Below are 17471 nucleotides of genomic sequence, written 5' to 3'. Positions count from 1 at the left end.
GCAACACTTGTTTTGAACTAGAAAAGTGAGTTTAACAACAAGAACAACAAAGACAATATTGCTAGCGAATCAAAAGAGCCCCACATGGCTTCACTAGACTTTTAGATTCAACAACACAATGTTAACAAGATTTACCAAAAAGAGATAGAAACTCGACACATAATATTCATTCATCTAAGAACCCTAACAAGAGAAAGGACTTTAAGACTAATGAATATCAATACCAAGTTCTTACTTGGACCAAGAGGAACTCAAAGAACCCTAAGAACCTAGTTTCTAACCAAGATACAACATTAGTATCACTCTACTAGTGAGATTCGATTTTGTTCTCTCCAAATGAGAAAGAGAAGTCAAAAATATTATAAGTCTTTTTGTCTTCTATGATATGAATGAACTAAAGAGGATTAGCCCTAACACATGACTTATATAGTCAATTACAAAGGAGGGACAAAAGACCAAAACACCCTTGACAATAAGTGGGTGGGTTTAGGGTGCTTTGATGGGCCTCTTCACACTTTAATAAGTATAGGCCCTTATGGGCTCACAAAGGTCTCACATACGGGTAAGGATGTGAACAAGACTTGGAGTCGTTGCAACTCACGTGCTTGGCTTCGCGTGAAAGGTCTCGAGCTAGGAATTCCCGTATCAATTGGCCTACATATTAAAAACCTAAATCAAAAAGTATAAAAACTAATTGAGAGAAAATCTCCCCCTAAACAAGACTTAGACTACATTGTGGATGCTATTGTTTGTATAGTATGAAAAGGGGTATTCTATTTATAGAGTTCCAAAACCTTTTTTCCAAAAAAGAAGTTAGTCAAATATGGAAAAGTTTTATATTTTCCTTTCAGGAAAGATAAAAGTAATTATGGTATTACTTTTATTTTCCTCTCAAGAAAAGTATAACTTAATTTTGATAAGAAAATCAAAGCAAAAAAACTAACAAAAAGATGCTATTGTTCCTTGACATCATTGAGCTGAGGTTTATATAAAACAACCTCTCTACCTTGAGATAGGGATAAAATTTATGTACACTGTGCTCTCTCCAGACTCCATTTTTTGGATTTTACTGGGCATGTTGTTGTTTTGCATTGTTGCTTGACACCCTGCTGATTTATATGTTTCCTTTGCAGATTCTTAATAGTGATGTGAAAATAAGTATCCACACTTAACAGTGAAGTGCTTCTTATGATAGTGAGTCACCTTACTAGTACCACTTCCATATTTCCAAACTATAGTTTATAGAACTCCGAAGATCAAGAATCCGAGGTAATGACTGCTGCTTGTTAAATGGTTTTCATTTGCATAAAAAAAATCATTTTGTAGAAACAAACGAAAGAAAACAAACCAAGAAGCAATTCTCTTATTTGTTTCTCCAAATTAAAAAGAGATGGTATAGTAAAAACAAAAAAAGTGCAGGCCACAACATTGTCCATATTGATTGAGGAATATTCTGATGCAATCTGTTTATGAACTCATTTTCCAAGAAAGCAATGATGGGAATCTGAAATTTAAAATACCATTTCAACATCTATCACCGTGTCTTTTTTGGATCATTAAAGTCTTCCACCAATTCTACCTGAAAATTCTCTCTTCATTTCTGTGATTCTTACTTCCTTTATTAAATACGAAAATACCTTACAGTTCTGATTTTACATTGTTCCATGGACTGCGATCCTGCAAAAGAAAAGAATCTGGAAGATGAGACGAGAAATCTGATAGCTCGTCTGCCAAAGGAAATAGCACTTGACATTATTAGAGATATATCTTAAAGAGGATTGTGAATGATTTTCCCTCTTTATTTACAGATTTGGTTTTCCGTTTTTAGCATATTCAAAATTGTAAAGATTCTCATTTATGTTGATTGATTGTTGATACGAGAATAATCACGGATATGGACTTAGAAGAGTGCGTGTTGGACCCGACCCTTGACATGTGCAATTGAAGTGTAAAAGAGGCTCTCAAAATGCACCCAAATCAGCCCATAAATTACACTAGATGGGTGCCCACTCTTTGAAGGGTCTTTTGGTCATTTTAACTTATATTTTGTAATAGCTATAAAGGAACATTGTAGGGTTTTTAGTTCAGTTTTTGGATGATATTTGGGAGTCTTGTAAGACTTGTAAGAATCTCTCTAGTGAGAAGAGTGACCACCGAAACTAGGATACAACAATAGGGTGGATTCTCTTTTGTTGTTGCTTGCTTGGAAACGTTGATGCTAGAGAGGTGGAATCCGATCTTGTGTCACGTAAGAGATAGGTTTATTGTTGTGTGTAGTGTTAAGGGTTCAAGAGTGTTCATTTTTGGGTTCTTAAGATTATACCTTCATGTGGTCTATCTATTATTTTACCTTCTTGTAATCTTGTTTAGTGTTTGTGTTGTAATCTTGTGTTCTTGTTGTTATTGTTAAATCCGAATTTTGTGTCTTCTTGTTCATCATCTTATGTTGTTAATCTAGTTTGTTGTCCGCTGATTTGATGTAATAAACACCTTGTTATCTTCTTGTTATTATGTTCTTAGGAAGCCGCGACTTGATCTCCAAAAGGGTTCACGGATTTCTTCCATTTTGTAGACTGTTTTTTTGGACTAATTTTGGTGTTTCCTTGTTTGTCCCGTATCAATTGTACAGATCTCTTTCCTGATCCTCCTTATGGATCCATCCTCTTGTATAAATACCTTACTCATTATTAATAAAATAGCAACAATCTCTTCTGTAAATTACTTTAGAGTTTAGACATAGTCTCAAGGCTTCCTATTTCGCCTCTCATTCAGTTCAGGTTTGTATGCCATACCTGGAACATGTTGACATGTGATTCATGCCTTGTTGATATGCATCTATCTCGTGCACTGAAGATTAACCCATGCCTCCTCTTTACGACTTACCATCCTAGCTTTTCTTTGTTGAACTATCTGATCGTCATGATGATGAACACACATTACGAGAGATTCAGATTCCCTTTTCAACATCCATGGACATATTCCGAGTGGAGGACTCACGTAACAGTCTTCTATGTCTGTCTTGTGTCTATGACCATGAAGAAGCATACATATACAATCCTTTCATCAGAGAACACAAAAGGCTGCCAAATTGTAATGAGCTTGATGTGAATGAGGTGGTTTATGGTTTCGGATTTCATCCTGCTACTAATGAGTACACAGTGATAAAAATAAGCTACTATCCTCATGTCTATTATGTACCTTGGTGTTTTCACAAGTCCGTAAAGTATGGGTATCCACTCTCAGAGGTTCACGTGTTCAGTCTGAAAAGCTATACTTGGAGAAAGTCAAGAGGAATTATCTTACAAACTCCTGGGGTTTTAGTCGATGGAAGGCTCCTCTGGGTGACTAGATTTAATTGGCACCTTGATCGCCTCATCATTGCCTTTGACCTATCTAATGATACATTTCAAGAGGTTCCAAGGCCTGACTTCACTGTCAGCTTATTTCGTTGTAGATATCATCTTGCTTCCTTAAGAGGGTGCCTATCCGCATGTTTATTAACCTCTAATGGCGAGAACTTGGAAATTTGGATGATGGAAGAATATAACAGAAAGAGTACTCTTGGATGCACAAGTTCAATATTGGATCTTCCTCAATTTTGAGTCAAGATTTGCCCGAGTCATATGACATATGGAAGACTAGTTTGCAAAAGGAAACTGTTACAGTGATGTGCCTCTTCAATAATGGTGATATCTTGCTCGATTGTCAAGGTGGGATTTTAATTGCCTATAGCACAGACAAGAAAATCTTGAAGAGCATAAGCCTTTGTGGTATGCCGAAGTACTGTAAAACAACTGCTCATGTAGGAAGCCTCAATTGGATTGACAGCTTAGCTTAAAGTGGAAAACAATGTCCTTGTATCCCTTTGGCAAGAGTATATTGTTCTTTTATCTCCCTGTATTACTTTGAAATTCTGACGTATGAGATACCATTTTCTTCACTGTAAATTCAATCAATCGATTATGCCTCAATCCCGGACAAATTATCCTGGAAGTATTGTTATCAGCACCTGCATAACTGAAACTATTTGGATGTGTGGGGTATGGTTTATGCACATGTTATATCGATTGGCTACTCTTATCAGGCACTGAGGAGTGATGCATACCTTATCTTTGTTTATGGCAGTCCCTATTTGAACTTGTCAATTATAATGACAAGAAAAACTTGTACGGCAACATAGCTTAACTTTCTTATCAAGACGCAATTCTCGTCTTTGTTTCTCCAATGTTAAGCAAATCAAAAGGTGCCGGCCATATCATGACGGATTCTCATGCCTTAAGCTGTTTAATTGAGGAAAGTTCTGACGCAAGTTGTTATTTATGCATCATTGTCCAGATAAACATTGATGGAGACATGAAAACTAGAATACTAATTTCCCAAAGGGGCAAAAATAACTTAGTCAAAAGTGTTGGTTGCAATTACCTTGTCTGTTTGTGATGATTGATGGTTGTATACAAGTCTTTACCCTGCAGAACCGCTGAATTCCTTACTTTTTTAGCACAAAAGTATCTTTACCTCTCAGGTCTTGAGAGGCCTCCAAACGAAGTCTTCTTGTGCCTTGTGAGTTCTGATCTTACTTTGTTGCATGGACTCCAATTATGAAAGAGAAAGGAAGCTGGAATCAGAGAGTGCAGGAACCTAATAGAGATAATGAAATCGCACTTGACATAGTTTCAAGGCTTCCTATTTCATCTCTCATTCAGTTTAGGTTTGTATGCCAAACCTGGAACATGTCACCACTCGATCCACGCCTTGTCAATCTGCATTTGTCTACACCTATTGAGAGAGATTCTGTTGAATATTGAGTCATTTGGTGTTATTTTTCTTTTTTTGGTTTTAGTAATTTTATTTCTGAAATTAGTTGAGATAGAATAGGATTTTATTAGTAAGATAGAATAGCATTTTATTAGTTTCCTAGTTAGAAATAGAATAGGAGTTTTTGTCTATTTATTTTCTCGGATGTGAATGAATAAGCATGCAGAATATTTTTTATCCTCAAACGTTTTCTTTTCTTCTCTGTATTCTATAGAACAACAATTGGTATCAAAAGCTAATTTCTTAAAGGATCTGTGAGAGAAGAACTCAAAAATAACTCTGCGTAAAAGTCAATATTGTTATGGCTTCCAGCAATTTCCCAATTCCTTCGCTCCTAATTTTTTCTGGTGAGAATTATCCAATTTGGGCTGTCTAGATGAGAACATACTTGCGAGCATATGATCTATAGGAAGTGGTGGAGGTTGGAGGAGAGGCAAATCCTTTGCCATATAATTCAACTATGGTGCAAATTAAGAATCAGAGAAGAGGTTTCAAAAAACTTTAAATCTCTCTCTTGCATACAATTAACACTTTCGAAAGTAATTTTCGCAAGAGTTATGGCGAGTGAGACTGCAAAGGAGGCTTGGGACAAGTTAAAAGAAGAATTTTACTGAAGTGACAAGATCAGGTAAATAAAAGTGATAAATCTGAGTAGATTGAAATTCTCAGAATGAAGGATTCAGAAACTATTGAAGAATTCAACAACAAGTTGATGAAGGTTGTAATTCAAATAGACTTATCGGAGAAGAGCTTACAGATTCAAGAATCGTGAAAAACGTTCTTGTGAGTTTGGCGGAAAGATTTGAAGCAAAGATCTTCTCACTCGAAGATTCGAAGGATCTCACAAAACTGTCACCTTCAAAACTTGTACATGCTCTTCAAGCTCAAGAGCAAAGAAGGTTCTTGAGGCTAGAAAAAGCTACTGTAACTACTCTTCAAGCAAAGATGCAGATGCAAAAGGAAAGTAAAATCCCAGAAACTTCTACTAATTCTAGGAGAAAAAATCAAGGCGATTCTTGCAATGGAGTCGAGATATACTGTACGTCATCGTTGTGCTTGATGGTCACAATAACCTGCTCACATTGACTACTTCGACAAACTTGCTCAGAATTTGAGTTCCAATTCAAAGGAAAACTTCTTTTTATCATTTCAACTGTAATCACTTCTTGGCCGCTACATTCAGAAACAACACATTTTTGCCTTTGAACAGTAACATATAATCTTGTTCTAGCATTTGACCAATACTCAATAGATTTTGGTCAAGATCAGGTACCAACGAAACATCTTGAATAAATTTAGTACCTTTGGGAGCTTTAATTGCCACAGTTCCTTTACCAATAATCTCCAACTTGGTTTTGTCGGCCAACTTGACCCTACCTTTGAAAGATTTCAACTTCGTAAAATATTCTCGTCTGCTGGTCATGTGTTGAGTGCAACCACTGTCCAGAAACCATGTGTTTTTATTATTCAATCTTGTTGCTGCCATCGCCGTAAACACAAACTCCTCCTGTTCTTCAACTTCCGAAACGTTGACTTTCTTAGTTTGTTGGTTGTTCTCCTTCTTCACTTTGCAAAACCTTTCAATATGACCAAGCTTATTGCAATATCTACACTGGAGAGGTGGTTTCTTCCCCTTAAACCAACAATCATCCTCTTTATGATTGATTTTTCTGCAATACTTGCATGGAGGAAAATTTTCTCTTTTCTTGACTCCATCGCGAGAATCGCCTTGATTATTTCTACTAGAATTAGTAAAAGTTTCTGGGATTTTACCTTCCTCTTGCATTTGCATCTTCCCTTTGAACTTGGCTTGAAGAGCAGTTTCAGTAGCTTCTTCTAGCCTCAAGGATCTTCTTTGCTCTTGAGAGCATGTACAAGTTCTGAAGGTGACAGTTTTGTGAGATCCTTCGAATCTTCGAGTGAGGAGATCTTTGATTCAAATCTTTCCGGCAAACTCACAAGAACCTTTTCCATGATTCTTGAATCTGTAAGTTCTTCTCCCATAAGTCTAATTTGGTTTACAACCTTCATCAACTTGTTAAAGAACTCTTCAATAGTTTCCGAATCCTTCATTCTGAGAATTTCAAACCATCTTCTCAGATTTATCACTTTTATTTGCCTAATCTTGTCACTTTCGTGAAATTCTTCTTTCAACTTGTCCCAAGCCTCCTTTGCAGTCTCACTTGCCATAACTCTAGCGAAAATTACTTCCGAAAGTGCTGATTATATGCAAGAGAGAGCTTTAAAGTTTTTTGCAACCTCTTCTCTGTGATTCTTAATTTGCGCCATAGTTGGATTATCTGGCAAAGAATTTACCTCTCCTCCAACCTCTACCACTTGCCACAGATCATATGCTCGCAAGTATGTTCTCATCTTGATAGCCCAAATTGAATAATTCTCACTAGAAAAAATTGGGGGTGAAGGAATTGAAAAATTGTTGGAAGCCATAACAATATTGACTTTTACGCAGGGTTATTTTTTGGGGGTCTTCTCTGTCACAGATCTCTCAAGAAATTAACTCTAATACCAATTGTTGTTCTACAAAACACAGAGAAGAAGAAAACGCTTGAGGATAAAAAAAAAATTCTGCTTGTTTATTCATTCAACTAGGATACTAATAAATCTTATTCTATATCAACTTAAATAACTGAATTTTTGAAACTAGAATTACTAAACTAAAAAGAAAAATAACAGCAAACAACTCAATACTTCAACAATTTCCATCCCTGTCTGCTGCAACGTTTAGTTTTCTCATTTATTGACCCGAATCTCTGCTGTCATTTGACTGCCGGGGAACCAAAAATGGTGATGTCTATGTTATTGCAGTGAAAAAGATGGAGATCTCCTCTTTGTACAAGAGACTGCACCTGGGTACTAATATTACTTCTTTGGAGTTTTGTCCTAGTGAAAGATAAGTGCAATTCTAGCTCTAGTTTTCTATGGATTACGAGTTTCTGTCATTGTTCCTCTATTCTGAATCTTGTGCCTTTTCTTTTAGCAGCCATGTTTCCTTTTTTTTTTTTCTCCACAAGATATATATGGTGATATCCATAAATAAGAAGAAATTGTAGTAAATGTAACTTGTGACTAAAGGGTGGAAAGGAAAGTTTCTTGTACGTGCTAAATGCGACTTTAGTGGTGCCAAGAACCTTTCATGAATATCCTTGGTATATGTGCTTTTGTTTGGTGCATAAATGCACCACCAGTCACAACAACTGATTATTGAAGTAAACCAAAATTAACTGCTTCAGTTATACAGCGGCTTGTTATTGAAGAAGACCTATGTGTTTTACCCTTTTGGAGTTGGTCTGCTGCACCTATAACTTATTCTGCTGTTGTAGTTTCAACCTGTCTCTCTACCCTTATAGTCTTTAAGTCGATGATGCTAGTTTTAGGTATTCTCCTTGCCTAGATTTCTGTATGACATTCCATCAATCTGCTAAAATTAGTTATAGCAAAGCTATATCATAACTCAAAATGTAGTGTTAAGAGGGGCTCAGCATTTGATACTTGTTTAGCTTCTCTTTTATTGTTCTTAGTCTTAGGTTCTAGTTATCGGTGATACCTGATGACATGATTTCCTAATGATAATTGGAAAGTAACATCTCAATGAACTCTAAAACTAATTAAGTGTTAAAATTAACATCAATCAATTGTTCCGAGAGTAGTTTTAAATTCCCAGATCACGCCAACAACTTCAAGAAGGGGGAAAAGGTCATTAGTTCTAAGATTCTTGCAAGAATGAATATGGTGAATTAACTACTAATACTTACTCAACCAATAGTTATTATCTTAAGGATAGTTATTATCTTAATATCTTAAGGATAGTTATTATCTTAAGGAGTCGCTCTTTGAAAAGCGAGTGTGTATATACTCTGTTAGAGCACTGTAAGACGGGGGGAAATTACCAGTTTAACGTGATCACACATATATTAGACATCAGACAATACTATATTGGCAACTACACCAGCAGCTGTCCAACTGTGGCTATACAAAGCTATCACCATAGCAGACATGGGAACATGCAGGTTTTGACTTTTTCTTTTCATTTTATTTTAACAGGAAGACCTTTAATAATCTGTTATTTTCTTTCCGCAGAATGAATAACGAAGCATAAAACACAACTTGAAGATAAATACATAAACAGCAGAAATAAGGAAGACACCTTAAAGCTTTCACCTTTTAAGTAACATGCTACTAATAAACATCATATAAAGACTAACTAAAGCAAACACATAATTTTAACTGAATGCGTAAACTGTAGAAATCAAAAGGAACAAATTGAAACTCTCATCAGTGGAGCAAAACACCACCAGTAAACGTGATGGAAAACCGTTAACTTTGAAGCACAACAAACAACCTAACAAAAATACATAAATTATGGAATTGAAAAAAAGCACAATAAAGCCGTCATCTTTGAAGCAACACAGAAACCTCGATGAAGTAAACTGACCATTAACTGCGCAACATAGCCCGAAATTCCCAAACCGGTCAATTTTTTTAAGCACAAACAGTAATTTCAGCAATGTTGGGAAACCCAAATTCCTTAAAATAACACTAACACTAATTTAACTAACCCAGTACCTAAGCTGTGAAGCACAACTCAAAATTCTCCAGCAGGTCAAATTTTTTACAGCGCAAACGCTAATTCCACTAATACAGAAAAATCCCAATTCCTTCAAATAAGGTAAAAGAACCTCCCAAAATCAGAAGAGAAGGATCGAACGGCAACCCTTATTTCACCAACCCAGTACCTAAATTGGGAAGAACTCAAAATTCACCGATTAAATTTTTCACAAGACAAACCGCAATTTCACCAACAGAGAAAACCCCAATTCCGTAAGTTTCATCACAACAAACTTACCGTAATCAAAGATTCCAAATTGCAAACAAAATTTGCCTAATCAAAAACTGGAACAGGAAGATACCTGGCAGAAAAGAGGCACACCATCGATAAATGTACTTCTGCTTTGTTCATTGCATATTAATACAGCTAGCGCAGAAGGCAGCACAAATGTTAGAAAAAGGGAGAGAATGGCACGTATTGAGCTGCATACGCGTAAGCACAGCACGTGAAATTACGAAACTATCCCCAGACAAATTACATTTGACATGCAACAGACATGTCAAAACCAACGCTTATACAATGTACTAATTAATGCAATGGTATATAATCATACAGCATAAACTTGGTAACTTCATTGATATATACCAGTAACGTTTCCAAAAATAATGTTCATTTTTGACATTTTACAATGCAGTAATGCTTATCAAGATTTCTCCATGAGTTCAAGATAGGCTACACAAGTCGAATTCCTCTTGATTCCTCTAGCATGATTCTCACAATTGCATAGCCCTCAATACTACCCCAAGAAAATGTGTGTTTTCATGGTCCAGTTGATGATCAAGCACCTATCATCTTGTCCACCTCCAAATGAAAATCAGGATTGCGATTGTTAAGACCATCCCTGCATATTTGATCCATCTATCGACACGATTCCTCTTCTCAATGAGTCTCATTACAGAATTCGACAGCCCCAAAGTGTTGAGCACGTCGAGTGCTTTTCGTTGGGCTCTCTGCAACAAGGTTTCACAAAAGACAACCAGTTTAACCATAATATGCTTGAGACCAAAACATTAGAAAATAATAGCAGTAATCGTGGCAAAATTTGTTTTTAACCAGGGTAAATGATTACAATTATTCAGCACATCCACTCCTTTAACAAGGTAAAAGTTTTTTCAATATTTACAGAAGGGTTCAACTCAAGGCCCTGGAGATTTAAGACCTAAACCACTGGGACCTCAAACTCAGATTAAGAAGTTCCACTTTCAACCAGGAACTTCAAGACCCAAAAGCTTTTGAAAAGAATTACACTTGCAACCAGAGCTTGAAAAGCAGAAACCTAAAACAAATAGGACCTTTTAGCTGTCCTCACTTTACATTTTTGCTTTGCTGCCGCCTTTCTTCTTTTTGCTAAAAGGGTTTGTTCTAAGGAGCAAAACTTGATTAACCATCAAGCAGTTCATGACATTTTTTTTTTATAACCGTAGTGTCCAGGCCAACTCGCGCTAAATGAGACTAATTCCATTGGGTACCTACGTGCTATCACCAACCAGCACAGGTACCGGTATTTTAACCATCCCTCATTGTTATTTTCAAAGTTCAGAAGGATAAAAATTTCTACCCACCAGGAACTTCATGTTGTCTTTAGCTTGAATGTTTACTTATCTTACTGCTGTTCTATCTCTAAATTCATTTAAGCAAACATGGAGGAGAAAAGCATACTTACATCGGCTAACATATATTAACTATTTCACCTTTCCCTCTTTGAGCTACACATAAATAGTGAAGGCAATAATATAACTTGGAACTATAAGATAGCAAAATAACATTACCAAACAGCCAACCTTTTGTCCACCTTCAAGGCAAAATCCCCAGCATGTAAAATCTCTTTTCAAGGCAGTAACAAACTAAACAAGCTTCTACGCCGCAAATATGTAAATGAGTGAATCGGGTCTTTGTTGGAAAGTACCTTCAAACGATCCCTTTGCTCACTATATTTGGAGAGAATGGCCACACCCGTTGCCAGGGTTTCTTCCATCATCCTGGATGACCTACGAGCAGATTGCATGGCTTGTGCTTCGTCATCAAAAATCCTCAGAACATGGGATGAATCACCATTCTAGAACATAAAAGTAATCCATTAGAAGGAAACATCAGAGTATCAACAAAAAATTTAGTAACACCTATAGAAAATGCCATACAGTTCTCCCAATCAGTTCTGCTCTCTCTCGGGCTTCTTGCATACGCCGCTGATGTCTTAAATTATATTTATCCAGACTAGCTTTCAAAGAGTCAGCTTCTTCAGCCACTTGCTCCACTTTCCTGCATAAGGAACACAAACTCAGCGTGCAAAATTGACGTAAAATGAGCACGAGCCTGACTACCATTGAGCATACAACGAACAAGCTCCAAAAGAACACGACCTTCTGGTTTACTCCCAAGTATGACAGTCAACTTAATCAACTACTCCTTAATTCAGCAACCAGGTTCATCAGATATTGCAAGCTGGTGGTTTCTCCATTACAGCTTTTGTAACATCTTCATTCAATTCCCCTATATGATTATATACCCTCTCTTTAATGTTTTTGTCTCAACACCAACAAAAAGCTAGAGCCTTATGGATCAAAAGTGGCGACTCAAATATTAGATATTTCCATGCTCAATGGAAAATCAGATCTAGTATCAATGCCATCACTTCTACACATACTGAAACTGGTACTAAACTGACTGACCCTATTGATATTGAAGCTGAATTTATCTCATTTTTCTCCAATCTTATGGGGCATGAGGGGGAGGTGCACCCTTGTTCAGATGTTGAGATGGTCCAGGAGGACTATTGCTTATCTAGGGAGCAGCAGATGCTACTAATTCAGCAGGTTACAGCTGAGAAAGTGCGCACAGAAATCAAAATGATGCCAAAGCAGAAGGCTCCGGGAGTTAATGGTTTCTCAATTGAGTGCTTTACTACATGCTGGGATGAGGTACATAATGATCTTTTGTATGCTGTTTTCCATTTTTTCAATACTAGTGAGATGGATACAGGTGTAAATTGTACGGCTGTGATTTTGGTTCCTAAAGTTCCTCACCTACATACGTCAAAGATAATCACCTAAATTGTATATTTCAAAGCAAATCAATCTTTTCATATGTCAAAATTCAATGAAAATTAAGCGTACCTTTTCCAGAGATCACGCTGTGATTTAGCAGATATAGATCGCCAAAGAATTTCCATCTCAGAGCAAAGAAACTGGATCTGAGCGATATCGTTTCTCAAAGCGTCAAACGATTGTTCCGATGGATCGGCCATAGGGGCACTCGATGACGAAGACAAAGATTGCAAATAAGAAGATGAAGAAGTGTACTCGAATCGCTCGACCTTCTCCAAACCATCTCGAGATTTGAGTAAGAGCCGCCTGGAATTTTGGTAAAGTTCCGATAAGTTTCCACCGCCTGTACCGGAATTTCCTTCTCGGACTCCGATCCCAACCGCCGTTGCCATGGTTTGCGTGTCTTTTGAGAACGTCTTTGAAATGTATTACCCAAATGGTTCGGTTTATGTATTTTTCTGTACGGATTTTTTCCTTGTTTTTTTCTTTTTTTTTTTGGTAACATATTTTTGATACTAGAAGTGCAAGGCCATGGTATAACATGTAGATTGTATTTCTCAAGTTTTAGATTTATATTGGAATAGAAAGTTTGAGCAGTAGAATATTTTCATTAGTATGATTAAGTTGAGGCTTGAGGAGATCACAATTGAAATTTTTTTTTAATTTTCTTGTTGAATTTTGTGATAAAAAATATAAAGAAAAAAGAGACATAAATTTGATGAAATAATTTAAATTAAATATCCAGCAAATTATTGATTTTCAATATAGTAAAGATTAAGAATCATGTAAACTTACTCGATAAAGAGAATACACACCTTAGATTCACTATTGTTTTGTTTAATTATTAATTTCAACACAAGAAAAGAGTGTTGTTTTTTAACAGAGAAGGAAGAGTTGATATTTTCTTTTCTTTATTTTATTTTTAAAACAGAGAATGTTAATTAATATTGAGGAGCTGTAAAAAGTTGAGAAAGATGGCTACACATATTTGATAAAAAATTTGTTAATGTTAAGAAAGTGTGAAGTGTTTGGTAGCAAATTTGTGATAGATACACATTTTTTATACTTAAATTTACTTTATTTATGTTTAAATTAGTTGGTAAAAATCTTTTGCAAATAATCTTTATACTTCTTTTCTTTAATTTCTTTAAAATATAGTAATAAAATCACTTATACTTTATTCTTCTCACACGTTACTACATACATTTTATCCTCTTTAAATCTCATTATGTCATTTTACCCTCTTTAAATATCACTGTACATTAAAACCACGATTGAAGCAGATGAAGCAGAAATCAGTTAATTTTTAATTTTTTTTTTTGTTAATTATTGTTATTTACAGTACTTTTTATTTCATTTTCAAATAATATATGTTGTTTTATATCTTCTTCTGTCCCGTCCCAATTTATGTGGCACTAATATAATTTTGATAGTTAATCAAATATTTTATGTTGACATATCATTTTGTTATTCTTTTTTTTCTAATACATAAATGACTTATAATAAGGAGTAATATAGTAAAATCATCATTCGAAAGACGAAAATTTAATTTAAAACATTCAGAGTTAATTTCGCATTTTATGTCTATTTTATTTTTCATTAAATATTATTTATTTTCTTAATACTTAGATGACACATAATAATTAATTAAGAGCGATTGATTATGTTATTACTATAAGAATTAATATAATTTTATCATATCCAATAGTAATCATCAATAATTCACCGAAATAGTATATTAACTAAATACGGGATGCTATATTTGCATATGCAAAATATAATATTATTAAACATTATTGGATAGTGCATTATATTTATCTTTCACAATAATAAAATTTTACTATATATTTTTCTTTATTTCTTTTTAACTTGATACATATTGACCCAACACAAATTCTAAGAAAATATTCATTAGAAATTTATTTTATTAAATTAAATTTATTAATTTTGTACTTTAAAAATTTTAAGTTAAGTTTAACTATTAGTATTTCTCTATAAGCAAAAAATAATTTTAAAATTTAAATTTACTAAAATAAATAAATAAATAAATAACAAGATTAATTTTCTATATAAAAGTCAATTAAAATAATAAAATTGATTTATTTTAAATATTTAGTTGCAATTAATTAAGATAATTTTTTATTTTGTCATGATTTATGCTGCACCGATAAAATTTTGAGAGCTGAATAGAACTTTTATCTATTTTTAAAAAAGTATTTTAACTTGTTAATTATTGTGATTTATAATAATTTTTTTCATAATTATCAAATAATATATTTACTCCTTGTGTCCTAATTTATGTGGCTTCGATACAATTTTGAGAGTCAACTAAAATTTTATATATCTTTTAAATATTTTAAGTTGTTAATTATTATGATTTGCAGTACTTTTTCTTTTATCTCAATTAATGTGGCATTGCTAAAATAATGAGAGTCAATAAAATTTCTATATGTCTTTTAAATATTTTAAGTTATTAATTATTGTGATTTGTGGCAACAAATTAGTTTTAAATATGATAGACAATTAAATAAATAAAAAAAATTTACTTCCAATATGTAGTTATAGTTAACTAATATAAATTAATAGAATATATTAAATATTTAAATCATTATGATGAAACAATGGAATTATTATATATTGGGGTATGGTATGTAATTAAGTGAGAGTCTAGGAGTTTTTTTGGTAATTGCATAAGAGGTGGTCGAAAATAATTTTTTATTTTGTCATGATTTATGCTGCACCGATAAAATTTTGAGAGTTGAACAAAACTTTTATCTATTTTTTAAAAAGTACTTTAACTTGTTAATTATTGTGATTTATAATAATATTTACGTAATTATCAAATAATATATTTAATCCCTGTGTCCCAATTTATGTGGCTTCGATAAAATTTTGAGAGTCAACTAAAATTTTATACATCTTTTAAAAATTTTAAGTTGTTAATTATTATGATTTGCAGTACTTTTCTTTTATCTCAATTTATGTGGCATTGCTAAAATAATGAGAGTCAATAAAATTTCTATATGTCTTTTAAATATTTTAAGTTGTTAATTATTGTAATTGGTGGTAACAAATTAGTTTTGAACATGATAGCCAATTAAATAAATAAAAAACATTACTTTCAATATGTAGTTAGAGTTAATTAATATAAATTAATAGAATATATTAAATATTTAAACCATTATGATGAAACAATAAAATTATTATATATGGAATATAGTATGTAATTAAGTGGGAGTAAAGGAATATTTTGGTAATTGGATAAGAGGTGGTCGAAACCACCTCTTCTATTAAATATTTTAAATTGTTAATTATTATGATTTGCAGTACTTTTTCTTTTATCTCAATTTATGTGGCATTGCTAAAATAATGAGAGTCAATAAAATTTCTATATGTCTTTTAAATATTTTAAGTTATTAATTATTGTGATTTGTGGTAACAAATTAGTTTTGAACATGATAACCCATTAAATAATTTTTTTTTTTTTTTACTTTCAATATGTAGTTATAGTTAATTAATATAAATTAATAGAATATATTAAAAATTTAAACCATTATGATGAAACAATAAAATTATTATATATTGGGATATGATATGTAATTAAGTGGGAGTAAAGGGATATTTTGATAATTAGATAAGAGGTGGTCGAAACCACCTCTTCTATATAATAGAAATAACATAAATATCAATCCTTTTGAAAGTAATTACACTTTCTTTCACTTTTTTAATTACTTTACTCTCTCCCTATTAATATAGATAACATAGCCGACATATTCGTACCATTCTGTATATATGTTGGGATTTTTATAATATGTTTAGGGAATTGATATTTTTTATAATATTGGAAACATAAGTTATGTATTTATGTAATTTTTAGAAAAGAAATACGTACAAGTTGGGCCTTCAAAAATTTTAGTAAACTAAATTTACCCTTAATAAAATATCTTCAAAATTAGTTACTACATAAAATACCCTTTGCCTTACGGTTTTAATTATTTATTAGTATAAGTATCTGCACATTGAACGGATGACATTAGTATATTACTTTTTTCGTCTTATTGTATGTGTCGTTATTTTTTTTATTCTTTCCCAAAAAAATTATTTTTTCTTAATTGGTAACTATTAAATGATACAATTACTATTTTATTCTTAGTGAGTCCCACTTTATAAGAAAAGACAATTAAAAAGTAAACTTTAAGAAAAATAATTTTGTAAACTTCACAAAGTCATTATTTATTTCTTAAATTTATTATTCGATCAAATGACAATATATAAAATGAGATGAAAGGAGTACTATATAATCGTTTCTGACATCAATATCTTCTATAAGCTTATAAAATTATATTACAATAATTAAGTATTATTATTATATTATTTTTAATATATGTCTAAGCTGCCACCAACCCAACCATAATCAAATTGATATGAATAAAAACAAATTTATAATTGTCATAAAAAGAAATACATGTTTAATTATACAGTATTCATTAATATAACTTAGTTGATAATTTTCAGAATTGCATAAAAGATGGTGTATTTAATTTATTATTAAAACTGTTAAATGGAAAAGGTGAAATATTTATTAAATATTTGATACTCTTTAGCTAAATCAAAGTAAAAAAAATGCAATTAAAGATATTAATTTTTAATATGTGGGTATAATCGTTGTAATTTATATTGTAAACATTTTATTCTCAATTTCATTTTGAAGCATTCTAATATACAGTAAATTTTGTATGCTATATAATTTTTATTACTTATTAATTTATCTTCAAACATTATATTTTATCTATATTTAAAGGGACGAGTAAATTAATAAGAAGGTATAGGTCAAATTTAACAATTATCATTAATGTATTCTAAAAATATATCATATATTTAATATAATAATTTTAAAATACAATTTCGACCCCTAATGAAATGATTTATATACAAACAATATATATATATATATATATATATATATATATATATATATATATATA

The 17471-nt window shown here is 32.6% G+C and overlaps 2 protein-coding genes across 2 annotated transcripts; one reads left to right on the top strand and one right to left on the bottom strand.

Annotated features, from left to right (window-relative positions):
* Positions 1–2969: 2969 nt before the first annotated feature.
* On the top strand, positions 2970–3838 carry LOC124898697 (F-box protein At3g07870-like). Its single transcript, XM_047412508.1, has 2 exons — positions 2970–3434; positions 3551–3838. The coding sequence occupies exons 1-2, from the start codon at positions 2970–2972 to the stop codon at positions 3836–3838; spliced, it is 753 nt and encodes a 250-aa protein (XP_047268464.1).
* Positions 3839–9992: 6154 nt separating this feature from the next.
* LOC107843633 (membrin-11) lies at positions 9993–13028 on the bottom strand. Its single transcript, XM_016687971.2, has 4 exons — positions 12556–13028; positions 11581–11701; positions 11349–11498; positions 9993–10392 (listed from the first exon to the last, which is right to left on the bottom strand). The coding sequence occupies exons 1-4, from the start codon at positions 12876–12878 to the stop codon at positions 10231–10233; spliced, it is 756 nt and encodes a 251-aa protein (XP_016543457.1). The 5' UTR covers positions 12879–13028; the 3' UTR covers positions 9993–10230.
* Positions 13029–17471: the final 4443 nt, after the last annotated feature.

The sequence above is a fragment of the Capsicum annuum genome, chromosome 1, assembly GCF_002878395.1.
Source record: "Capsicum annuum cultivar UCD-10X-F1 chromosome 1, UCD10Xv1.1, whole genome shotgun sequence".
NCBI classification, from domain to species: domain Eukaryota; kingdom Viridiplantae; phylum Streptophyta; class Magnoliopsida; order Solanales; family Solanaceae; genus Capsicum; species Capsicum annuum.
This window is presented reverse-complemented; position numbering and strand designations above follow the sequence as displayed.

Coding starts and splice junctions, on each gene's coding strand:
- LOC124898697 (XM_047412508.1), top strand. CDS start 2,970: ATGGACATATTCCGAGTGGAGGACTCACGTAACAGTCTTCTATGTCTG. Junction 3,435..3,550: donor TTCCAAGGCCTGACTTCACT/GTCAGCTTATTT, acceptor AGAATATAACAG/AAAGAGTACTCTTGGATGCA.
- LOC107843633 (XM_016687971.2), bottom strand. CDS start 12,878: ATGGCAACGGCGGTTGGGATCGGAGTCCGAGAAGGAAATTCCGGTACA. Junction 11,499..11,580: donor CAGAACTGATTGGGAGAACT/GTATGGCATTTT, acceptor TTTATGTTCTAG/AATGGTGATTCATCCCATGT. Junction 10,393..11,348: donor AGCAAAGGGATCGTTTGAAG/GTACTTTCCAAC, acceptor ACCTTGTTGCAG/AGAGCCCAACGAAAAGCACT.